Source organism: Octopus bimaculoides, chromosome 6, assembly GCF_046866305.1.
Source record: "Octopus bimaculoides isolate indiv1 chromosome 6, ASM4686630v1, whole genome shotgun sequence".
NCBI lineage: Eukaryota > Metazoa > Mollusca > Cephalopoda > Octopoda > Octopodidae > Octopus > Octopus bimaculoides.
Genome location: NC_142933.1, coordinates 69907978 through 69934964, shown reverse-complemented (window position 1 = coordinate 69934964; position 26987 = coordinate 69907978). Strand labels below are relative to the sequence as shown.

The 26987-nt window shown below is 37.1% G+C and overlaps 2 protein-coding genes and 1 pseudogene across 8 annotated transcripts in view; 2 read left to right on the top strand and 1 right to left on the bottom strand.

Moving 5' to 3' along the window:
• LOC106875696 (uncharacterized) overlaps positions 1 to 1551 on the bottom strand; it is a 319885-nt gene extending 318334 nt beyond the window's left edge. Inside the window, exon 1 of one of the 2 annotated variants that reach the window (XR_016242302.1) lies at positions 1179 to 1533. The gene's annotated coding sequence lies outside the window, so the exon portion shown is untranslated. Of the gene's footprint in view, positions 1 to 1178 lie in introns of both variants that reach the window. The other variant, XM_089354031.1, reaches the window with a different exon arrangement.
• A 153-nt stretch (positions 1552 to 1704) lies between these two features.
• Positions 1705 to 26987, top strand: part of LOC106877926 (uncharacterized) — a 452094-nt gene continuing 426811 nt past the window's right edge. For all 6 annotated transcript variants that reach the window (XM_052968724.2, XM_089354030.1, XM_052968726.2 and 3 more), the window contains exon 1: positions 1705 to 2228. In XM_052968724.2, coding sequence (XP_052824684.1) covers positions 2189 to 2228 — 40 coding nt within the window. In that variant the 5' untranslated portion in view covers positions 1705 to 2188. The remainder of the gene's footprint in view (positions 2229 to 26987) is intronic.
• On the top strand, positions 5960 to 18670 carry LOC149135246 (uncharacterized; annotated as a pseudogene).

Sequence of the window (26987 nt, the reverse complement as noted above, 5' to 3'; positions counted from 1 at the left end):
ATTACATGAGGCAGATTACAGACAACTCACCACACAAACGAACGTTAGTCGATTACGAAATATGGATGGCTAGAAAGGATACTACAGCAATATGTAGCCAGGCGTAGTGGTAGTTTATAGAATAATTACTTCGCAATTAGGTTTCACTTTATTTCTATTTCCGTTTTGTTGGTTTAATAACTCTTTTTATTGTTATTCCTGCTTGTTTTATTTCGTCTTATTAGGATTACCTACGTGTTAACAGTAACAAGGATGTCGAACAGAGATAAGAATTAGCTTCAGCAGAGATAATCTTTCGTATAAATAAATGCTTCAGTATATGCATCCATAGATATACATGTATATACATTGTTTATCATACTTGCACACGAGTGCGCGTGTATACAAATATATATAACTATTAACACACAAATATAATCGGTTAGAGATACTGAAATATATACAAGCATTTATTAAGGCTAACTAATCGTTTATAACGATCATTGTAATTGCTTGTACATTCGAGTGTGTGTATATTATTATGTCCGTTGAATTTTCAATCCTTCCTATTAAACCAGAACATATACATATCTATACATATATCTATGTGTACGTCTTACATAGATTTATGCATATATAAATACATATATACTTATGTGTACATATATATTCTTAGGTTATAGAGAGACATGCATGCACTACGTATAGACGGTATGTATATTCGTATTGTGTATATACATGTCTATAATTTAACGGTGGTTTTAGTATGAGGAAAACATCAATCGCAGTTCAATTTTGTCCAACGTAGATGTATCTCTTATCGAGGTGGACACAAGTTTAAGATATTTCGGGTAGAGACCTGAGAGGGGTATATAAAGGTTTTATTGAAACAGTTGATCGGTTCAACAACTAACTAATGGACTTTAAGATTACTCCTCAACGATTCATTTGTCCACTGTATTTAATTTTAGAAAAAAAAAACTTGAAAGGGGGTTTAAAATAAATAATTTAGCATACCCTCTACCAACTAAAACGAAAACACCACCCCACTCGTAAAGAAAGAAAAAAATACCCCACACCCTATATATATACTCCGTAAAAACCTGGAATCATGAGAATTAAACGATGTATGAACGAAAAAGTAGAAATTAAACAGAGTAAAAATAAAATATAATCCATTCTGTTGTTTTTTTACTCACTCTTTTTAAAAACTTGGGGGGAAAAACCAGCTCATAAAAATCGGCGGAAGTAGATTTGTGGATGTGTGCGATAAGAAACAAGAGACACGCATGCGCAGCGACCTTTCGTTGGTTCTGTTCTTTCGTTATTTCTTTCTTTTTCTCTCACATTCACTTAGCCTTTCTCCCTCTATGTATATCTATATTTCTCTCTCTCTTTCTTTTAGCCTTTCTCCCTATCTCACTCATTCATTCACACTTTCATTCTCTCTCCTCTTTTTCATTACTATGCTTTTTCTTTTTCTCCCTCCCATATTTCTAGCAATATCTTTCTTTCCTTCTCCCCTCTAATAATTTCTCCGAATCTCTTTTCGCCGTCTCATTCTTTTTAATCTATCTAAACTCCCCTTCACTTTGCTGTTTCTTTCACCACCTCTCTATATGTACTCTTAATCTTTTCTCCTCTCTCCGCTACTCCTCTTTCTCTGTCTCCCTCTTTGGCGCTCGCGCGCGAGTACGACCTGACCTAGGCGAAGCGTCTCCATGTACTTCCGGGTCGCCGGAGCGAAACGGGAAGGTCGGTCGCTCGCTTTTGGTCGGCGATTACGGTCAGTCGGCTGGTTGGTTGGTTTTGGTTTAGATTTCGTTCGGGTTTTTCTGTGGTTAGGTTAGGTTTGTTTGTTTGTGTGTGTGAGAGAGAGAGAGAGAGAGTGTCTTGGTTGTGTTGCGTTTTTTTATCCCCCCTCCTCTTTCTTCTCCTTCCTCTTCTTTTTTCTTCTCCGTTTCTGTGGGAGGAAGGAGGGAAGAAAGAAAGAAAGAGCGAGAGAGGGCCGAATGAAAGAAGGTGAGGGAATAGAGACGGCTTAATGGTTAATGGTTAAACGTTAACAAAAAGGAAAAAAAAAAAAGAAAACAGAAAAGACAAAGTACGAAGCAGTAAGCCACATGCGGTTCATTTAAAATTATTATTACCCATAGACCTCCTTCACATCGCTTTGGACGGTTGTTTCTTATACTTTTTTTGGTCGACAATGCCTAGAAGAAAACAGAACTGCCCTAAACGTTTGAAATGTAAGTACGTTTACCATCTATATCATCATAATGTTCGTGTGTTCATTTTGCCCTTGTGGCTAATAAACGAAGAATTCTTTATATTATTAGAAAACATTAAAGAAAATATTAATATAAAGTAATAGTATGTGTTGTGGTTTTAATTTTTTTTTTTCTGTTACATATTCCCGTTTATATTTTTACTGTTTTCTTTTTTTTTCTCTTCGTTTCTTAATGCCATTTAGCGGTTGTTATTTAGTTGTTTGTCGTTAAATTGTTTTCACAATTGATTGTAGGAAAGGCATGAATGTCACACGAGCAAGTTGCCCCCTCATCCACGTAAATTCTGGCGGGTGACACATGCCGATGTAGAAAAAGAAAAGAAAAAAGCAAGCAAACAAATAAAACATTCATATTTTAGAATATTTTCATCTCCACCGTTTCTTGTTTGTGGGGTGGGTGGAGGTCTTTCCATCCTCATTTTATCGTTTTTTTATGCCTTTTTTTTTTCTCTTGTACACTCCGTTCCATTTCACATCATGCAACATTCATGTATTTCTTACTCCCGCATATATATATATATATATATATATATATATATATACATATATATATATACCCATGTAGACACACTTATATGTATATAGTAACATTGTGTAGCCTATCTGTCAGTAAGTTTGCATGCATACACAGCCACCCCTTAAACCAAACCACCCAATATTTATAAGGGTGTGAGCTTGTGGTTGTTTCTGTAGGTGTGCACTCCAAACACACACACTTAATGAAAGAGTGTATATTGCTTGTCATATCGTTATTATACACATAAATATTAAAGGAAGAATTTGCCATCGCGCTTCATTCACAGACACACACACACACACACCTCTTTGTGTGTGTGTGTGTATATATATATATATATATATATATATATTTATATATGTGTGTCTGTAGATATAGTTGTCAGTGTGGTAAGAGACATACATATGTTGGTTTATGTTTATTTTCATGGTTCAGCGTGATGGTGTTGGCGTGGAATTTGTTCTTTGGTTCCACCACCACCATCATCATCATCACCACTCTGTCTCCCTTTACACCTTGAAGCTTTGTTGTCTATTATTTTTATTTACCTTTATATATACCATCTTCATATACATTCTTGCGTCTTGTTGCTTAACACCCAACAGATCTGTCAACAGAATCAAAGATCTCTTACCATTTTTTGTAGCTGTTTATGTTTTTTGTTTCTTTCTTTTGAGTTTTTTGCTTTGTATTTGCTGAATTTTGTTTTTTTTTTTGAAATTATCTTGGCGGGTAGTGATGCGATGATGATGTAGGCATGTGATGAAATTTGTGGGTATTTTTGTTCTAAAATGTTTGGTCGTGTGTATTATAATTTCCGCTGTCCTTATAGCTTACTGTCTATCTATGTACATGTGTGTGTGTGTGTGTTTGTGTAAGAGATTGAAGTTTGTATTCGTGCTTTTATTTTCTTCTACACTTCTGCGGTTTATTGTTTCTATGTGTGTGTATCTGACAGGCATTGTTTATTTATTTATTTACTTATTTGTTTCTGCTCCCAGTGAATGTGTGTGTGATCTGGCATGATTATTTGTTGTTGGCGGGTGGTGGTGATGGAATGACTGAAAATTCTTAAACACGCACTTGCTGGCTGACTGCTGTGGCAGTAGTAGTAATAATAGTGTGTAAATGTGTGTGTGTGTGTGTGTGTGTGTGTATAATACACTCACACATACACACACACATATATATATATATAGATAGATAGATAGATAGATGTCTATGCGTGTGTGTCTGTCTGACAGTTATACTGACATGTCCACCCTGTACCATTATTCGAATTGCTGTGTTGTAATACACGCACCCTTATTTATTATTATTTTTTTTCACTTTGGAGACATAGGATGCTTATGTGTGTGTATACAGGAATACACGACAAGCTAGATAATATGATCCTTACTTTTCCGGGGTTTTTATTTCAGTTTGTTTTGGCTATCACATAATCTCAAACCATACTCACACACATACATGTGTATATATATATATATATATATATATATATATATATATATATATATATATATATACACACATACATACAAGAGCAGTGTGCTCGTGTGTTGCATTTAAGTGAAACAAATTGCTTGTTTTCGCCGTATGTCTTTGATTTCCAAATTCTCACACATGTCCATAATCCGTTGCAAATCCTAAATACACACACTCGCACACGACGTGTGTGTGTGAACGAATTTATGTATGCATGCATGTGTGGATGGATGGATGGATAATATGAGTATGTACTGAGAGGTTGAAATGTTATTTTTTCGCTGACATCATATTCACATATATAACATCCACGCTCGCGCCAATACTTCGATGGTTTTCGACCCCCTTCTACTTACTATCACCATTAGCATCATCATAGTTGTCATTAGAATTGTTTTTGTATTGCATTATCCTTCAGATTACAGTAACACCTCGAAATTTCTTCCTCGGTTTACAGACTTTACAATGTGTTCATTTCTGTGTGTGTGTGATTCTTATCGGCTTCTCCGGCCCTTTATAACAGCAGCAACCACCAATAAATAAGTCAATGTAAACCTTTTTTTTTTGTTTTCCTACGTGATCGCTCAACATGTTAAAAATGGCAGTTAAATTACCCCCCTAATTCACACCCCCACCCCCACCTTCATATATACAAGGATGAATACACGCATTAGGTGTTATGAGATAGCCGTTGAGCTGGTATGTTCGTTAAGAAAAAGAGGCAGGTTCGTCGTGGTCGGAATACCTTTGGTCGTACGACAAAACGACCAATAACCATTTTACTCCTTTATTCTCTTTCACACACACACACACACATTATATTCCGTCTCCTTAACCCCTTACCTGTGTATAGCATACTGCTGACAACCATCATTCATTCTAATCTATCCACATTTCCTTTATTTAACAAACACACGTACACATCTTATCTATCTGTCTGTCTGTCTGTCAATGTATTACATTCCTAACTAGATAGCTAGCTAGCTATTTAGCTATTTATTATGTTTCTCTTGATTTTTATCTATCTTACATTGCTATGCTATGTACACTCATCATGTATATATATTACACTTTATATATATTTGTTTGTACGTATGCATAAATCTTATATACATGCCTAGATATGTATCAATCTCTCTATCTGTATACATCGTTTTGTTTATACATATGCATAAACTGTATCTCAACGCTGTCTATCTATTTCTCTCATATATATATATATATATATATATATATATATATATATATATATATTACACATACATACATCCATAATACACATCCATACATCCATACAGGTATGTCTACAGCACACAAGTATATCTGCATCATATACCATGTGTATATATATGCATATTTATAGGTGTTCGCATACACACACTCACACACGAATGACGGAGAGAGATAAGGGTGATCTCTAATTTTTGTTATGCACTGTTTGTCTATTAATTTTATATATCTGTCAAAACCACTTATTTATTTTGCTGTTTATCAATATCTCGGAATATACCTATCTAGCCTATTTGTCTTTCATTGCCTTATCTTTCTTTCTCTCTTTTCTATTGATACATCGTCTATTTTTTTTTTCTGCATGCCTGTCCGTCTCTCTATCAGTCAGTCAGTCTGTCTGCCCATCTTGATCGATTACTCTTTGGTTGTCAGCTCTTACACAATCTGAGAGAGAAAGAATGGTTCGTGTGTGTGTGTGTGTGTGTGTGTGTGTGTGTTACAGCAGGCAAAGACCTTCTAGGTCCATTCTTCCGCTTGCTTGTCTTGTGGAGTGCGTGTGTGCGCGTCGCTGTCACTCAACGAAGCGTCACTGTTGGCAGCAAGCTTCTCTCGCTTTAAAAACCAGCATCATCATCATCAGTCCCTTATACCAGGCCTTTCACGGCTATTCTTGCACTTGTATAGCCACCCTTCTCTCTCTTTCTCTCTCTCTCTCTCTTTCCTTGTATCTTTCTCTCTCCCTCCCTCATCTCTCTCTCTCTCTCGTGCATGCTTACAAATAAATACCAGTTACATATAAATATATATACCCAGTTTTGATCTGGGTAGAAGCCTGTAATTCAAAAATGGATTCGTACAACTATTACGTAGAGTATATATTTTATTGTGATAGAGGGATGCCAAACATATATAAAGGCATGTATATATATGTGTGTGTGTGTGCATGTATGTATGTATATATGTGTGTATAATAAGTATGCGTACGTATAACTGTATATATATATACACACTCGTTGACTTTACTATTTGATCCACGTTAAGCCCAGCTTGCGAGCCAACGAAGAAGCTCTGAAAGTGTAACCTCTCGATAGGCTGGAAATATCTGGACAGATCAGATAATGTTGTCCCAAAAGTCCCAGACAGCCCTAAAGAGCCGTGAAGGTCACGACTGGAATGCCTTTAATCGTAGTTTTTTGCTCGATCAGTGTTCAACTGGGTGCTAAACAAGCTTAACGTACACACCCACCAAAATATGTTTTGCCATTCTGGTGTAGATATAACCTGTATGCATTCACACACAAACATGCACAAATTACATTCACACACAAACATGCTTACTTGTGTACATGCACGCGGACGTGCAAATACTAGGAAGATAGATAGATAGATAGAAAATCTATATCTATGCGAACGCACTACCCTTTATAACGGCACGAGTTTCTAGAAATAGCTGCCAAAAAGTCCCTCAAATTACAACCGTTTCGTGTTGTAAAAGAGAGAACGACGCATTGGAAAATACAGTCCCTAGATACAGAATCCAAGATAAAGATGAGATGGCCATGGCCGAAACATTACTGTTCAGATTTTGTTGACCATGGGCGAAACAGCATACGCATACACGCGCGCATAGATAGATAGATAGATACACACACACATATTAAGATCGCTGTTGCATTTTGTTTGGTAATTGTTGCTGTAGATGTATAATCTGTGGAAAAATCAATTTTTAAACCGTCCAAACTTAAAATCAGGAATGAAACATCCTCCGCCCTTACTCAATTCTCATAAATTCTTAATATGAAAAACGATAGCAGCTATAACAACAATAATAATTATTATATATTTTTATTATTTATTTACCGACCAAGCGTACAAATGCACATAAACGACCTTTGTCTATCTATCTATCTATATATATATATATATATATATATATATATCCATCCATATATTTATAATCTTAACACTTGTAATTGTGTGTGTCTACCAAAACATGGGCATCAAATAATCTACATATATTTAATTATATTAATTGGTTGAAGAGGTGAATGACACATATGCATGCGTGCTTGTGTCTGTGTGTATATATACAGACATCTGTCTCTGCACGCGCGTGTACATATTATGTATGTATCTACATATATTCTGTGTTTGTTTGTGTGTGTATGTATGTGTGTGTGTGTGTGTGACTGCGATCTAATCGCTGGATTTAAACTAAAAACCATTTGTGTTAAAATCATTGTAATTTCGTAACACGCACACACACACATATATACACACACGCACACAACTGTGAAAATTGGTTTTTCAACAGTTGTTTACTCTGATAATGTGAAACTCGGAGTAGAAGTGTTGAAAACCCACCATTCCTCTCTTGGATTGAGTGCCATTTCCCTTTCGTTTGTATTAACAACGATATAAATGCATATATATATATATATAAATGCATATATATATATATATATATATATATATATATATAAGCATATATGTATATATGTGTTTGTATACAGGTACGTATAAAGACATAGAAGTGTGCATTTTACAAACGTTTACCCACCAAAGTACATGTGGGTACTTTTCTTTCGTTTGTTAGTCTATATTTGTAATAATTGGGTACACATTTGTGTATGCAATTTCGCGAATAAGTAGTCAAAAGAGTATACAGCAGAGAAGAATTGGTATCTGATTTGAACTTATTACTCTATCTCCTCTATTGTTTATTTATTGCAACTGAGTTTCCTGTCCCCGAATCTCAGAGGAATACATACATAATATGCTAGCTTGGAAAACGGACGTTAACTGGGGATTGATGTGTGTGTGTGTGTGTGTGTGTGATGTACACGCACGTGTGTGTATATTATGTTTGTGTATGTTGTTATTTAATATACAATAAACAGATAAGTAACTATGCTCTTAATCAGAGGCGGCAGTTTCGCTGTTTTGTTGCCAGGTTTTGTCAGGAAAAAAAATGTGGTGTTGGGGTATTAGCATTTTGTATTAGAGTATCTCTAATCTGTCAGTGAGTACGCCCGTCTCGTTTACCACATTTTGACTTACTCTTTCACACGCAGAGGCCACCACGAAATATGTTTGCTGCGTAAGATCTGTGAATTAACGTGTCCAAAGCATTATGTACCTCGTGTACACACATTATCACCAACCAACTCACGGCTGTTTCATAGTACATATTATTATTATTATCTTTACATCACCCCTTCCTGAATCTGCCATTGCCATGCTGACTGATGGGTGACTTCGCCATTCCGATGTTGATGGTATTAGTGAATATGCTGGTGGGGTACATTATTATTGTTATTGATGGTGGTGGCGGTATTTTTGTGGTGGTGCTGTTGATGTTCTTTAGCTCCGGTGCAAACGCTGATGGAGCAGGTAGGCCGCATGATCGAAAATATTCCACCCACGACCAGCCCGCCTGTTTTAAATTCCAGATAGTATATCAAACGGTACGCTGATTATTCAATAAGGTCTTGATTTAAAATAAGAAAGGGAAAGAAAGTAAAGACTTTATAGAGTAAATTTAGGGGTAGATTTTGGCTTCGTGTTTCTTGTCAGTCGACCGGACACGTTGCTTTTCCTTCTTTGGTTCGGTATTGTCATTACGGTTGCTGAACAGACCTGAATCGTCAAAAGCGTTTCCTCAAAAACCATTTCGTCCTTTTTTATATATTTTTTATTGTTTCAGTCCAGGGTAAGTGTATCCCAGACTGCATTATCCAACGTAATCTTTTCTGAGACGGTAGTGACGTGGTTTGGGAGAGACCTGGCTACAGTTTCTAGCTGGTCTACCCTTCCACTGTGTAGAGGTTCCTCTACTTGTTTGTTTGTGGTGGAGTATTGATGATAATGGTATCGTTGTTGTTCTAAATACATAAACTATACCCTTCTTCCTTCCTTTTTTTTCTCCCCCCCCTCTCACATTTTTTCTTTTTATTTCCCTCTCACTCACATACGCACACAGACATTCCTTCTCTCTCTCTCTTTCATTAAATTACACATACAATTTACTTAATGCCTTCCTCACAAGCATCTTCCCTCTCTTTTTTAATTTCTCACCTCTTAATATGTCTATTTTTGTCACCAGTTTTCTTTTCCGTCCCTTTCTTTCTCTTGCTTACACACATACACACACCCAAAATAACCACTTCGTTCCACTGCTGTCCATATTCCTGTCTCTCTATCTCTCTCTCACTCACTCCAGATATTTATTTTAAACCTTGGCTCTCTCACTTCTTTCACTTGTTTACGTGTGTGTATATGACTATCGATATCTTGTCACTCAAGCTCTGTCACTCTTTCCAGTCTGTCTGTTTGTCTTAATCAAGCCTGTCTCTGCCACTATGGCTACTGCTTGCTTCGTTCGTCTCTCAAATATTTCTGTCACAATATCTTTCCGTCTTTCCTTTCAGTTTTCACTATCAATCTATCTATCTGCTTTGTCTGCTTATTTATTACATGTCAATCTAGCTCTGCCTTTCCATTCCTATCTATCTATCTATCTATCTGTCTGTCTATTTATCTATCTATCTATTTATGTCTATCTATCTATCTATTTGTCTATCTATCTATCTATCTATTTGTCTATCTATCTATCTATCCATTTGTCTATCTATCTATCTATCTATCCATTTGTCTATCTATCTATATATCCATATATCTATCTGTCTATCTATCTATCCATATATCTATCTGTCTATCTTATCCATATATCTATCTGTCCGTACTTCTTTCTATCTATCTCTATCCGTGCTTCTATATATATATATATATATATATATATATATATATATATATATATATATATATATATATATGTATATATATATATGCTTCTACCTAGCTGTCTGTCTAGCTATCTGTTGTTTTTTTTTCTCAATGTCTATCTAGCTATCTGTTTCCTATCAATCTACATAGGTTTTTATGTGTTCGTTGTCTCTATCGATTTATCTTACCTATCAATCTATCCATTATCCTTTATAGCCATCCGTTTATCTATCCTTTCATCCATTATTCCTATCCGTTGGTCTATCCTTCCATGATATCACACACACACAAACATCTATCTATGTATGTATATATGTTTGTTTGTTTGTCCATTCGTTCGTTTCTTCTATCCAACCATTTACCTATCTTATTATTGTTCTATTCCCTCAACCTTTTACATTATTCCTTTATTCATACTGCTTGCTTCCTTCCCTCACTATTTTTTCTCCATTTCAGTTTTACCACTTCTTCATCAACAGGGCTATAAGCAATTTCCCCCATCAACTGTTGTCTGTCCATATCTTGTCAGTCATCTTATGTCGCTATCCTCCTTTAACTCTCTCTCTCACTTTCTTTCTCCCTTCTACCTCTCTCTATCTATCTATCTTTTTCTCTTTCATATTATCCTTGCCATGCTGTCATCTGTTCCTTCACTCCTTTCTTGGCACTCCACTAGTGATTCTTGTCAGTCAGTGTTATATCATTTTCTGCTGTCCTATGGCGCTGTATTCCTTCACCCATCTCTTTCTCCTCTTCATCGACTACTGTCCATCTCTTGTCAGTCATTGTCGCTATCTTCTGCTGACATCATCTCTCTCTCTCTCCCTCTCTCTCTCTCTCTGCATACATATGCATTTGTATGTGTGTGTATATTTATTTGTGTGTCCACTTTTCACTCATTTTCTGTCAGTCTTTCTATGTCTCTCTTAGTCTTTCTCTCTTTTCACTCTCCCTGTCCTAACACCGTTCTCTTCCTCTCTTTACTATGTTCTTACGCTATCTTCCTTCCCTAGAGTATCTATCTGTTCACCTCTCTCTCTCTCTCTCTATATATATATATATATATATATATATATATATATATATATATATATACACACACACACACACACACACACACGTGTGTGTGTGTGTGTATCGCTAGGTAACTATATTTGAATGTATATCCGTATGCATGTACTATGTGTTTATGCATATATGTGAGTGTGTGTATAGGTATGTATTTATGTTTATATGTATGTATGTATGCATGTTGTGTGTATGTCGTAAACTATAAACACATTCATCCACTGCTGATCGCCTGCTATCAGTCATTTTCTGACAGGTACTTTTTGTTCTTTCCTCTTCCTCACCCTCGTGCAGCTCCTATCCTTTCTCTTCCTTTTCTCTTTCTCTCCTCTCTCTTTCTCTCTTCCTCTACGCACAACTATTGTTCCTCTTCCTTCAATCTCTCTCGTTGACTCCTTTCGTCTGTCTACTCTTTTTCCTTTCTATTCTGCAACATTACATATATATCTCATTCTTCCTTTTAACACACGCTCTCATCTTATATATATATACACACACACACACATACATATAATCTCTCACTCTTGTCCCTTACTTACACATACACCCTCTCTATCTCTCTCGGCTTCCACTGTTGCCAATCTCCCATCAATCTCTTCTATCTCATTTACACTTGTTCTCCTCTTACTCTCTCTCTCTCTCCCATATCCTGTTTTCCTCTCTTACTATAAGTCTTTTGTCAACCACTGGCATATTCTCATGTTCCTCTCTATCTAACCCATCTCTTGTATTTCTAACATATAACTGTCCATCTCTTGTCACCCTCTATTCTTCCTATCTTCTCCTTATCTAATCTCATGTCAAGTCTATTCTGTCTCATATCAATCCCCATGTTTTTCTCTGCTTTTCTCACTTCCCTCTCCTCTTTCCCTGACCCACGCTCTTATCATTTTTACTCTATCTCCAAATTCCTTTCCTCTCTTTTCTAATTCTTACTACTCTCAGCCAACCCTCTATGTATAGTTTGTCTATCTTAATCCGTTCGACATCAACGACTAATTCATCTCATGTCATTCCTTTTCTCTTTTTCTTACTGTATTCTTCCATTCCTCTCTCTCTCTTTCTCTCTCTCTTATTAGATGCGCGCGCGTGTGTATGTATGATCGCCATCCCTTGTAACAATCATTTTAATATATACAATCACTCCAATTCAACGGCTGTCCATCATCTTCCATGACAACCTTCACTCACACATTCACTCACTCTCTATTCCTTTCTCTCAACTGCTTATCGTCTGCTGTCATTCTGTCACTAACTTTTCCCCTTGACACACACGTTTCTTTCTAGTTCTCTCTCTCTCTCTGTCCTCCTCTGTTCTGTCGCCCTCTCACATGTATATATATCTTACTTCACCGATTCGCTCACTCACTCCTTCTGTGTCTTTCTTTTCCTCCATGTGCTGATCGTCTGCTGTCAGTCATTTCCTATCACTATTACGTTGCACCTCTCTCAATGTTACAATCACTCACCCTCCTTTCTTTTCTCTTCACTAACTTATTCTGTCTTTCTTCTTTTCTCCCTCACTCATATGCCTGACTTCGCTCGTTCACTCACTCAAGTTGTCTTTCTCTTAGCTGCTGATCGTTTGCTGTCAGTCATCTCCTGTCACTGTTACTTTTTACTCCTCTCAATCTCACTCACTTCCTCTCTCTCTCTCTCTCTCTCTCTCTCTCTCTCTCTCTCTCTCTCTCTCTCTCTCTCTCTCTCTCTCTTTGATTGATTCTGTCTCTCTTTTTTCTCCCTCACTCACGTGTCTTCTTTGGCTCATTCATTCTCTCACTCACAATTTCTTTCTCTCAATAGCTGATCGTTTGCTGTCAGTCATCTCCTGTCACTGTTACAGTCAATCTCTCCTCGCTTCCCTATCTATCTCTCTTATTTTTCTCACATAAATCTTTCATTCACCCACTCTTTCTTCTCCATATGATCGTCTTTTTGTCACTGTTACTCTTTCCATAACACCATTCTCTCATTTTCATCTCTCTGACCTTATTGTATCTCTCACTGTACTGTCTCACTCTCTTTTTCTGATCATATATATTTATTACAACTTGTCAAATTCCCTCACTTTCACGCGCATACACAATTCTTTCCTCGTCAACATAAAAATGTCTTTTCATTTTCTGTCCTGCCCTGCCCCTCTCTGCCCCCATTCTCTTCCATTCTCCTGTTTGCTTAACTCATTCTCTCTTTTTCATAATCCGTTTTTATTGTATACCTACCTCTCTTTCATTTAATTTTTTTTTTTTTTATGAATACTTCTCATATTTCTTGTATGTATACATCCCTCCGTTCATGAGTGTGCGCGCAATACGTCTACAACAGAAGATTGGGTGATGACAGCTGGAATGTCTTCTCTATCAGGGCTGACCTCAGACTCACAGCAACTATATATATATATATATATATATATTACACACATAAATGCAAAGTATAGACAAATACGTATTTTTACTTCGTGCAAACATTATTATATATAGAACTCAATACTATGAGCAGAATATAGAGATATATTTATTATGCCAAAAGTTAAGTCTGCTCTAAACTTCACTCTTGGCTTTTTTCCTACTGAACAGCCAAGGGTGAAACTAAGAATACACACACACACACGTTAATATCGAACAGTGAGAATGACTTCTCAGCACTGCATTGGCGGATAAATATTCTTTATTCGTGGGGTAACCAGACTCCGATTGGTTTCATATATATATATATATATATATATATATATATATATATATATATATATATATATATTGGTGTTGTCACAAAAAGGGTGTTACTTAGTGAATCGACTAACAGACATAAATAAAACCACCGGACTGAAATTCCTACTAATGTCAATGTAATCGACTTCGAAGCCATTTCCGTACCTAGCATGTCCTCGTCTGTACAATAATTGAAACCAGTAAAAATAATAGTGGGGTGGGGCTGGATTTCTGTATATGTTAAGAGAAGAAGAAAAAATTAGAGAGCACATTGTGTCTTTAAATCTGAAAACTGCATCTTTGGATCTGATTCTCCCATTAGCTGTCAATAAAATCCGGTAATCTTGTCTGCTAGATCTTCACAGGGAAGGAAAGATTTATGCGCGTGTATGTGTGTATTAGAAAGCGAAATAGTTAACTGATTTCTGGTGTTAACTGTTTCAAATCACTCAAAGTTGTGTGAGTGTGTTTGTGTATGCATATATCATTTTCTCTCTCTCTCTCTCTCTCTCACACAAGGATTCCAAGGTTCAATTTTCCCTCATGTCGTTTTCCAAAGCACTTTGTCTATTAATTGCATGATTACCAAAATTCTTGTTCTCCGATTCTCCCCTATTGTCAGTTAGCAGATGGTCAGCTCTTGATAGGTATCTGTTGATCTCAAATTCAACCAGTTGACTCTAATTGCCGCATAAGTGTACTTAAATTCTTATACTGTTTTCACACACACACACAAACACACACACATGCGTACAGGTGTATCGTGGGTTTTGGTCCTTAAATTGTCAAATCCCCTTTTCCTTAAAAGTGACATAGCTACGGCTACGGCAAACACACATACAAAGCGACTGCCTTGTGCAGTCTGCACACCGTACATCAACCACTGCACAAATACGCGCGCGAATGCACAACTGCATATGCATAAAAAGTTCGCTCTGCCGCCACGTGTTACTGAGTTAGATCTGATATCGCGACACCTTGCTTTTAAGTGCTTTCTGTCTGTCTGTTGCAGCCTCCGGTTAACTAATTGGGGTGGTGGTGGTCGGGAGTAGCTGGTACGCGTGCGGGAAACCTGTCGCGCGCGCGCGAACGTGCGTTAATTTTTACCGGTGTAAACCGGTATTAGCTTGTGTGGCGTTGTTGCTAAAATGCGTAAGTCAGCGATTCGATATTTAACAGATCGATAAAATAAAGGTACCAGGATGAAATGGGTGCTGGGGGGGTCGATTAAAAAAATTCTTGAAGGTAGTTTGCACCAATGTAGTCAGTCCAGTGACTGAAACTAGTAAAAGTATATATGGAATAAAATGTCTGTGTCAGTGATATACATTTTTACATCTTATATACAGGGTGAGCCAAAAGTAGCTATACACTTTGAAATTCGTTCATTTTATTACTTTTACACTCATTTATTACAATTACATTTATGAAACACAGTTTAATCTCGTAAATGGTCGAAATGTCCTCCTTCAACATGGGAACATTTATCAAACGTCCCAGAACTCTGTAACACACAGCACATTATTCAAGGTACCTGTAAAAATCGAATAAGTTAATTTTAAAAGTGTTTACCTACTTTTGGCCCACCCTGAATAAACATGTATTTATACAGACATACGTTTGTATTTACATATCTGCACATAGACACACACACACACACCAGTATAGTTCTTCGGTGCACCTCTACTGACAATTAGAACATTTGTTTCTGTCTCAATATCATTGACTAACCAGAGCATCAACTACAAACACATAGACTCTGCGCCTCTCTCTCTCTCTCTCTCTCTCTCATACACTCAATTCTATCTTCCTCTCTATCAACTTTCTCTTCCTTTTCTTTCACGTCTTTCTCCATACCCTTACTATCTGTTCTCTTTTTCTCGCTCTCTCTGCTATCAATTCTCTCCCCCTTCCCCCATTATAATCATTTCTATCTTCCCTTATTCTCCCCTCAGTGTCTCAGTTCTGTTTTCCTTTGCTCTCCATTCTCTACGTCAACTCCACCTTCTCTCCTCACTACTGTAAACTTTAGTTGTTTACTCTCCTCGACTGAGAATTCTCTCTCTCTCTCTCTAACACACACACACACACACACACACACACATATATATATATATATATATATATATATATATATATATATATATATATATATATATATATATGTATTAACTCTTCGAAACGCCAGTGTTAGAATGGAGTCAGCTGATGAAGGAAATGTTCTCTATGTGGCCTGTGTGTTTTCTGTATTCTGTTTACCATTTGTCTACGTTTTGTTTGCAACGTCCTGTACCCAGATATGCATTTATATATACAAGTAGATGTAGGTATGTACATACTTGTACGTATATATACTCATTTATTATTTGTATATATACATACATATATATATATATATATATATATATATATATATATATATATAATCATAAATATATAGGGATTGACAGTAACCTGCTTCTCCAACATACTGAGAATTCAGAAATAGGAGTCAAAGAACTACTGATTTCAAAACTACAAATTATTACTCCAGATTGATAGCGATATTTTTGATACACACAGAACAAAAAACAATAGAGAAGAGTTACTCTTCTCTTTTGAAATCAGTAGTTCTTTGACTCCTATTTCTGAATTCTCAGTATGTTGGAGAAGCAGGTTACTGTCAATCCCTATATATTTATGATTATAAATTTTTTACCGAAGAAGGTTTTTTTCATACTGAGCTACCCGGCAGAATTGTTAATTATTAATTTTATTACTAATTGATGATTCTCTGCCCTGCATATCTATCTATCTATATATATATATATATATATATATATATACCAGCCTTCGGAAACAACACCAGGAAAGTGGCCGAATGACTTCAACTCGAATTGGAACATTAAATTTCTATTGAAGCATCCTCTACAAACAACAATGAGGAAGAAAGAGTTAGCCTCATTCTTTATTCATTCCCCGCTTCTAACACCTCTGTCTTACCTTCTTCATTACTGTTATCTTTCTATCTCCTTCTTCACTCCGAACAAACTGTCTTACCCTCTCGTTTCACTGTCAATTTTATTTATTACTCTACCAACCAATGATGGAAATTGGGTTTTAGGAACAGATCGACTTTGTGGGTGAATTTGGTAAACAGAAACTTTGTGGAAGCCCGTCGTGTGTGTATTGTGTCTGTTGTGTTTGTCCCCTTACATTGCTTGACTACCGGCGTTGGTTTGGGTAGCAATTCGACAAAAAAAAAAACAACAAAAAACCCAAGAATAGGTAGCAAATCTTAAAAGAAAGTAAGTACGGAAGTCGATCTGTTCAACTGAACCCTTCAAGGCGGTGCCCCAGCATGGCCCCAGTCAAATGACTGAAATATGTAAATGGAAAAAGAAAATACATACAAGTACACATAACTTGGAGTGCACCAAGGTTCCGAGAGGCTGAGCTTGGGAACGTGGAAATACATATGTCACCTTTTTCCCTGAACTGAAAAGCCGGGGAATGCTGTAACCCCGCATAAATGTTACTTCCATCACTGCGACCCATCTGTCTGTCTACCTATTCATTTTTCTCTCAATCTCTATCTAGGTATCTGTTTCTTATCAATCTGTACTGGTGTTTATCTGTCCCTGTTTCTATCGATTTATCAAGTTGTTCATTATTCCTAACAGTCATCCGTTTATCTATCCGTTTATTCAGTATACCTATAATTATCAGTCAGTCTATCTATCTGTCTGTCTGTCTATCTATCTATTCATCTGTCTATCTATCTATCTATCTATCTATAAAATCTGCTCCTAGTCAAAGCATCGTTGTAGTGGGGGGATCTCCTTGTTGGCCGAGAGCTTCGATACCCGTTTACTGATGCCTGAAACCAGGTTTCTAATAACAGCAGGTGATGGTGGGTAGTTTGAGCTCTTGTGAATATATACTGTTTTTTTCATTAGGCTTCCTATACGAGTAGTACTTGCCCGTGTTCAGGTCTAAGGTTACGTCCAAAAAAAATCGATCTTAATCAGCCTGCCTGCCTTTCCATCTACATATCTATCCATCCGTCCCAAATATTTCCGTTTAACATCTATCATTTTTGCCAGTCTCTCATCACCTTCATTGAGGCCACCAACAACTGTAGGCCCTTCAACCTTCACAGCTTTACGTCTTCCATAACAGTCTATTTCTTTTTACGCTCGTCTACAAATATCTTCGTCTCTATTTCTATGTTGCTCTGTTCCACCTACACAGATATTCTCCACACATCAATCATTTTGTCCTATAATCTCTCCACTTCTGTCAGTGTTTCACTACCACTACTACTACCCCTTTCATTCTCACATATTCCTTCAGTCAGTTCCATAGTTGCTTATCTTTTACCTCCCCTCTTCCTCTCTCATTATGTATCTACCTACTTTGAATGACCAACTCTTGATATTCTCTACCCGTCTTCTGTCTATCTCGAGTTTGTCATATTCACGCTCTTCACTTCAAAGACTGCACTTACACTTCATCTCACCCAAGCCTCCCTCTTTATACATAGACACACATACGTACATACATACATACATACATACATACATACATACATACATACATACATACATATATATATATATATATATATATATATATATATATATATATATATATATAACCGCCTACACTTTTTTCTGCAAAATAGGGGTAGTTTATCATGTTCGGGCTATATTATTAGCATTATCCTGCGATTGAGAATTTAAAATCACTTCTTTAACTTTCTAAAAGACATCTCAACGCTTCTAAAAGCAAACTTCGTTTGTTTGTTTACGCTTATTGTAATTTGAATTTAACATATATATATATATATATATATATATATATATATATATATATATATATATATATATATATATATATATATATATACATACATACACACACACACATATATATAAAGAGATTTCTTGTGTCGGGCCGTAACAATACGAGAAGATACAAAGTAAACTTCGAAAGGAAAACAAAGTTGCAATTATACCTTGTATTTCTATATTTCGGGGTTATGACCACTTCTTCAGGACACTTGGAAAAATCGATATATTATATATAATCCGTCAAGATTCTGGTTGTGAGATATACAGTATATAATATTGACAAAATAACTCCAACAAGCCACTTGGCTGATTGATTGATTAACCAAACTCTTAATCAATCGTGTCGTTCATTTGTTAAATAGTTGACCAAAGATAAAAGAAGTGAAAAATTACCAGTGCATATGTTTCTTGTTAGTAAAACAAACCTCCCAATATATCAACTGCTTTAATACACTGATTTTATTTTTAAAATCTTAAAAAAATTAAAACGATTTTCATTTTATACATACATACATACATACATACATACATACATATATATATATATATATATAATATATATATATATATATATATATATAATTTCCTTGCATGGCTGTCTGGTTTAGAAGCTCATTTTGCAACCATGTGGTTTCGGGTTCAGTCTCATTGCGTGGCACCATGGGCAAGAGTCTTCTATCATGGCACCAGACCGGCTAATACCTTGTAAATGAATTAGGTTGAGGGAAACTGTGTAGAAGACTGCCGTGTGTGTATATGTGTATCTTTTTCCTGGGTATCGCTTGACAACCGGTATTGAATTGTTTACGTCCCCGTTACCTAGCTGTTCGACAAGAGTGACCGATAGAATAAGTCCCTTCAGGGCGGTGCCCCAGCAGGACCGTATTACATTGACTGGAATTACTAATAGTCCTTTATGTTTGTTTGTTTTGGAACTATGACCTAAAGTGTGCAAACGCACACGCATTCAGACAACCGTGCATTATAATCAGATAGTGCTTAAGGACAGGTGTCGATAAATATCTAGATGTTGATCCTCCAACTCTGAGGTCCTGGGCTCGTTCTAATCGAGCAGCGTGTTAAGCAAAGTGTATTTCTGCTACAGACAACCTCTCAGGTTGACCCAACCTGAATGGATTAATATAGACGTTAAACGTTAACTGGAAGGCATCAGACGAGTTGTATTTGTAATTCAAAGGGCCCAGTCCTGCATCAAACTGATACATAAATTCTGCCTGAAGTGGAATACTCGACCACTTCTGTTGAGGAAACGAAAGGGAATAGTTAGTAGACGTGTGCTTGAGGATCTCATAGGGACTGTTACTTGGTTTCCATATAACTGAGATCACAACAATCCACCCTGAACGAGACACCAGTCTGCCGCAAGATTACTCATTTACAGCAACGTGAAATGAAGTGATTTGCTCTTCAATACAACGCACCGCTCGGTCTGAGAATCGAAACCACAATCTTGCGATAGTGAGTCCAAACGCCAGGCCACACGCCCTCAGTCTCTCTCTCTCTCCCTCTCTCCCCCTCTCTCTCCCTCTCTCTCTCTCTCTCTCATACACTCGCGCGTGCGCCCTTTCATGTGTGTATCTGTCTTGACATCATGTGATGATTGTAAACTAGCATCACAGCTATACAAGCGATGTTGTTAGCTTCCAGTTTTCCATGACAAAACATGTCTAGACAGGGGGAAATATTACCTTGCTTGGGAATAGATATAGGTTGATGACATGAAGAGCATCCGACCATAGAAAATCTGCCTCAGCCAAATTTCGTTTACAAACATGGAAAAGTGGATGTAAAATGATAATGATCGATATTATTCTAATTGCACAAATAGTATATGCCATTACTTGTGTTTGATGGTCTTGAAGCTGTTGGCCTATGTTTCGCTGTTGAGGCTTAATAGGACAGGAACGTGTGGAGTTGATGTCACAGCTACTGAAGATCAGATTCATTCCCTTCTTCTACGTTTAATTTTTGGTAATTCTAAATTTCTTAGGAGGGTGAAGGGTTTCTCCCTTGCACTCTTTGAAATGAAGTTTCTTTTGCGCTGTTAAATTTTCTTCTCCATAACAGAAATTCCCTTGGTTAAAATATTTTTAGCTCAACACTCTGTACTCTAGCCTGCTGTCTCTATCTCTTTCTTTATATGTCTGTCTGTCTGTGTGTGTGTGTGTGCATACACATACGTCCGCACACGCATTCATTCTCATAAGCAAGGAACTGAAGTGACATATCAATACACGCATTCTATATACTCATTCACAAACGTTCGTTTGTGTGCATACTTACGTGCATAATATAAGAATTATTAATTTGTTAGTGTCTTTATATATATATATATATATATATATATATATATATATATATATATATATATATGATACATGTACAAACACAGACGAATAACTTCTGCATAGCAAACTTATCCAAGAAAAAAAAATATTTAGAAACAAGACAAAGCCAATTTCAAAAACTATATTTATCACATAGCAAATGGCAACCCTGGTGGCAGAACGCTAAAACAAACAGCAATTATATATACCTATAGTAATTGTTTTAAATATTTGTAGCTTCTTGGTGCTTTGGAAAAAACAGGAGAACTGCACTTCAACATGCCAAATTTAAACCAAAAAAGCCAATTGTTTTAACGTTAAGAATTTAGGGGGAATGTCGAAAGCTATTGTTTATTTCGTTTAATTAACCATGCCTGGGTATAAAGAAATTACGAGCAACACGTATTTTCTTTAAGCGCTCGAGCATTATTTCAGATTTACGAAAGCTTTAACCCTTTAGCATTGAGATTATTTTATCAACTGTAATACTTATGTATTCACCTCATTTTAAATTAATCATGCATTATTTCATCGCTTTGAGATTTCAATGATGGCAGTGGATGTCCTCATGACTACAGGAGGTACAGAAAATATGTTGCAGAAGCGGAAAATATCAGTTCTACTTTTTGATGGATAATTAACACCATTAAATGACACTGTAGGGTAGGTGTGAAAGACCACATCTGACCAGTTTGAATATAAAACAGGTAGAACATTTTGGCCACATATGGCTTGCTTAAATGCGAGCTGGTTAAATTAGATTTTTAAAATCCACGCTGCATCTAAGTATTCTTTGAGCCACTTTTCCTCACAATCACAAGTATTCACGAGGGTCCCTTCTATCTAAGCAGTGTGGAATCATTGTTGTTAGTATCATCATTGTCATCCGGTCACACTGCGTGTAAGGATTCCCAAGGCTCTTTATTGCCATCCATTTCTGTTGTTCATTTGAATTGGGAGCTGGATTCCTCCGCTTAGCATCAATATAAGAGGCACCGATGGCTCAGTTGAGATCTTCAACTGCCTCTTCACAATCCGCCTTGCAACATTCCCATGCCTTCGCCGTATCCCTGGCAGGGCGGTTGAATGGGTGCTATACTTTATTCTAACTACCCCCAAAGAGTAGTTAATATATAGGGACGAATTGTAAATGCCTAAGGAATTTATAAATATGCATGTAATGTTGGAAATATTAGATGTTTAGTTTCACAAATTCCTAGAGATACAGTGATACAATTTATATTGAATTGCTGTTTGGATCTTGAGAATTGAACTATTTACATAGATACAGACACACGGATTTCGTCAGGAGGCGGTTTCAAATTTGAATGGTGGCGATATTTCAATGTGCGATAGAGATTCCTTATTCTTGTTCTACATGGTTTAGACCTGCTAGAAATAGCAGCCAAATTCCTCTCAAATGTCGCCATCTACTCACACACTCAATACGTTAAAAATAGCTGTTAAATCTCTTAAATTATATCCTATCAAGCTTCAAGAAGTGCACATTGCATATGTACTTTTTTGTGTCCTAAGTACCCAGTATACTCCGGACACAAAGTGCCCGAAGAATTGACGGGATGGTCATAGCATTGTAAGACTGACGAACAGCGACTGTTACCTTGACAATTAACGTCAATAAAGTAATTGGCACCAGGCTACTCTTCGCCTGGTACTGCCTCGTTTCATAACTATGACTAGATATACAAGATAAATTAGTACTGAATATGACTAAAAGTAAGATGGTATGGTCATGGCTGGAAGGCCCATTGAACGATGTGTTCCAGACATCCGTAAATATTTCCACGTGATACGTGCTAATGCCATCAGAGAACGACAGTCATTATGAATTGGTACAAAGTGGGCCCTAAAACACCTACAAAGGTAAGTGACATCCGAAGTCTTCAAAATACACAAACAAATCAAAGACCATTATTTACAAATAATCCAGAAAATATATGACTTCTTCAGGAAAAATAACAAAAACACGGACGTGCTGTTGTTATTTCCCTTGCCAACGTGACAAACCCGCGCGTGGAATATACTTAAAAACAAACATTTCACACACGATAGCAAACAAACGAAAAGAGAAAAAAATTCTACCATACATCATGAACGCTGTTAAAGTAATTTTTGATCGAAGTAAAAGATGTTTTCATTAGTCTCGGCATTCGTAGCAATAATTCAGGAAGTGCTCTTTCTCCCAGAACACAAAACAGCAATTATTCCGAATCATTCTCAAATCAGACTAGACCAAACGTTTAATAAGGGAGTGATCTCCTAACAGATATGAAAAAAAAAAAAAAAAACTTGTATTCACTGCATAGACATTATAAGGGACATCGTCACATGACAGAAAAGGGCTCTGCACAAGAAATGCAAGTTATAACCACCGACAAGAAGCACAGCATATATATATATATATATATATGGTCTTCGCCAATTGTTCTATCGGGTTACCACACGTACCTTTCATAGACAGTGGGCGATAATTCAATGCACTCAACATCTCTCCGTCTGTAAATAACGTAGATCACATGTTACAGCTAGCCCCCACTTTACTTCCTGAACAATCTACGCTGGCACGTACACACGCTTACCTCACCGAGCTAATTACAACAGTTCTTCCCTAAACATGACTTGCTTCTAGTCACTACGACCACTGGGCAAACAATTCTTCAATTTAGGCCAACTATCAATTTATCATCACAGCATATTCGGTCATTTTAGAATGGTCAAAATAAAAATAATTAATCTTTCTACTATAGGCACAAGGCTTGAAAGTTTTTGGGTGAGATGCAAGTCGAAAGGATGAACAGCAAAGTCATCTTCGGTGGAATTCGAACTAAAAGCGTAAGGACAGACGAAATACCGCCTTGATAGTAAATATCATCAACAACAACAATTAAGCTCATTGGAACGTGTTCCATTAAAAATCAGAATTGAGTTTTTCAGAATTCAATTGCTCAGTTACAAACACGGTCACTTCATAATAAAGAGAAAAAAAAATATCAAAGAAGTAAATAAGGGGCTAAATATATAGATCTAAGGGTGGGAAGCAGGTGCAGGCATTGGGTATCTCGTTAAGAAGCTTGCTTTGCAACTACGTGGTTTTGAGTTCAGTCCCACTGCCTGGCACCTTGGGTAAGTGTCCTTTCCTATAGCTCTAGGCCGACCAGTGCCTTGTGAGTGATTTTGGTGGACGGAAACTTTTGAAGCCCATCATATATATATATATGTGTGTGTGTATGTCTTTGTATTTGTTCCTCCACCTCTTGGCAACCGGTGTTAGTTTGTTTACATCGCCGTAAAACAGCAATTCTACAAAAACAACCAATAGAGCAAGTACCATACTTAAAAATATAGATATAATTACGCGGGGGTCGATTTGTTCGACTAAACCAAGCGGTGCCCCAGTTTGGCTGTAGACTAATGACTGATACAAGTAAAAGATGAACATTTATTCATAATTTAAACTGCGAAACCAACATTAAAACATTATATGGAGTTATTACCATCAGCAATAGTGGCACCACAACCCACGTCTCAATAATATCCTTAATACATGCTCTGTGTAACACCAAGCAAACGCTCTTTTTCAAGCATTTCACAAAACGAAAATACTTCTCTTCCACATACAACACTATTTTAAGCCTTCCTTTTTATCAGACGCACACAAAGCAGTTGTTGGCACTCCGTCGCTTACGACGTCGAGGGTTCCAGTTGATCCGATCAACGGAACAGCCTGCTCGTGATATTAACGTGCAAGTGGCTGAGCACTCCACAGACACGTGTACCCTTAACGTAGTTCTCGGGGATATTCAGCGTGACAAGGCTGACCGTTTGAATTACAGGCACAGCAGAAACAGGAAGAAAGTTGTGGTGAAAGAATACAGCAGGGTTCGCCACCATCCCCTGCCGGAGCCACGTGAAGCTTTAAGTGTTTTCGCTCAATAAACACTCACAACGCCCGGTCTGGGAATCGAAACCGCGATCCTATGACTGCGAGTCCGCTGCCCTAACCACTGGGTCATTGCGCCTCCACTACAAAAAGCAGTAAAGAAATCTAAAAGCTCAGAATTTTCAGGGCCAGACAAAAACCGCAAATATATCCTTAAAAAACATATATGGCCTGAAGGAACCATTGCTTTGACCAACATCTACAACCATTCATACTAACAACTGTTATCACATTTTCAGAATCGGGTGGATTTCCCTGTCTCAAAGGGTAGATGAGTGTTCCACAAATTATTGCTGAACAACCTAACCTGTACAGCAGATTTGTTTATTGTGATTAAATGTAGATGTTGCACTTTAACTCTCTCCCTCCGTTAAACAGATGATTGACTGCGCGGATACGCAGTGTGCTACACACACACATCAGGTGCCGAAGCTATCGTATAGTGATATGAAATGAAGCGCCCGGCCCGGAGGTCACGAGTGTAACAACCCAACCATTAGGTTACACGCCTTCACTCCCAGAATCTTGATGTTAGTTTAAAATATAACTTTTCCAAAACTCCACAAGTTCCACCACAACCATGTGACATACCAACGTATCACTTTCTTACGCCAAAATTCTAGAAAGGTTTATCCTTGACGTCAGTAACCAATACAATCCAGTCTCCCAGTCACAAAATACATTCAGACCACTACACTCAACCAACATACTTTTACTCACCAATCTATCGTAAAAAATAAAGAATGGCTTTAGCAAAGAAAATAAATTGTTGTCGATATAGCTAACCTTTCAACTCCATTTTCCGCTATGAAATGATCAATAGTACCTTAAGAAGAAGAGAGAAAAAACTATAAGCTTGGCTGTGTGGTTAAGAAGCTTGTTTTGCAACTACGTGGTTTCGAGTTCAATCTCATTGCGCTGAACCCTGTCTTCTACTATAACCCCGCACTAACCAATGCTACGTGAGTGAATTTGGTAGACTGATACTGTGGAAGCCTTTCGTATATATATATGTGTGTGTGTGTGTGTTCCCACTTCGCCGCTAGACAACAGGTGCTAGTTTGTTTTACATTCTCGTAACTTACCGTTTGGGCAAAAGATATCGATAGAATAAGTGCCAGACTTTAAAAATATTAAGCTCGGTATGTTCGACTAAACCCTTCAAGGCGGTGCCCCAACATGACCGCAGTCCAGTGAGTGAAAAATAAAACTTTGGTTAGCAAACTGTCTGAGCACCAAGTCGATAAACTGGAGAACAACCACACTTCCAAAATCTGAAATTTCCTGAATGAAACGCCAAAACATTGATGGACATGAGAGGGGGTGTATGCAGGGGTACCCCTACTTTTCAGTTTACGGAGAGGGGTTGCTTATAGTGTCCAGTCTCGTCTTACCAACCTCAGCCTCTCTGGCCCTTAGCGTACTCACTTAGTTCCTAATATTCATTTTCTTCACTTTGTACCAAAACGAATCCGTTCTTTCGCCCTAGTTTCGCATTCTCCATAAAAACCTATGGACATTACGTTTATGCCGCCCGTTCTCCAGACACTCACAAATTTAAATCTGAAAACCTGTCTGCACAACAGTTTTAACCCTTCGACTGCATGTTTAAATTTCAGGGTCATACCTGTAATGATGTTAAATTATCTACTAAAAAAGTGGAATTGATAATTTCCTTTTCTGCAGTACGGTTTCAATATCTCCTGCTGGTATTGTTTTCATATCCATCACTAAAAATATTTTATTGTAATGTGAATTGTGAAAAAGTTAAACGAATCTGA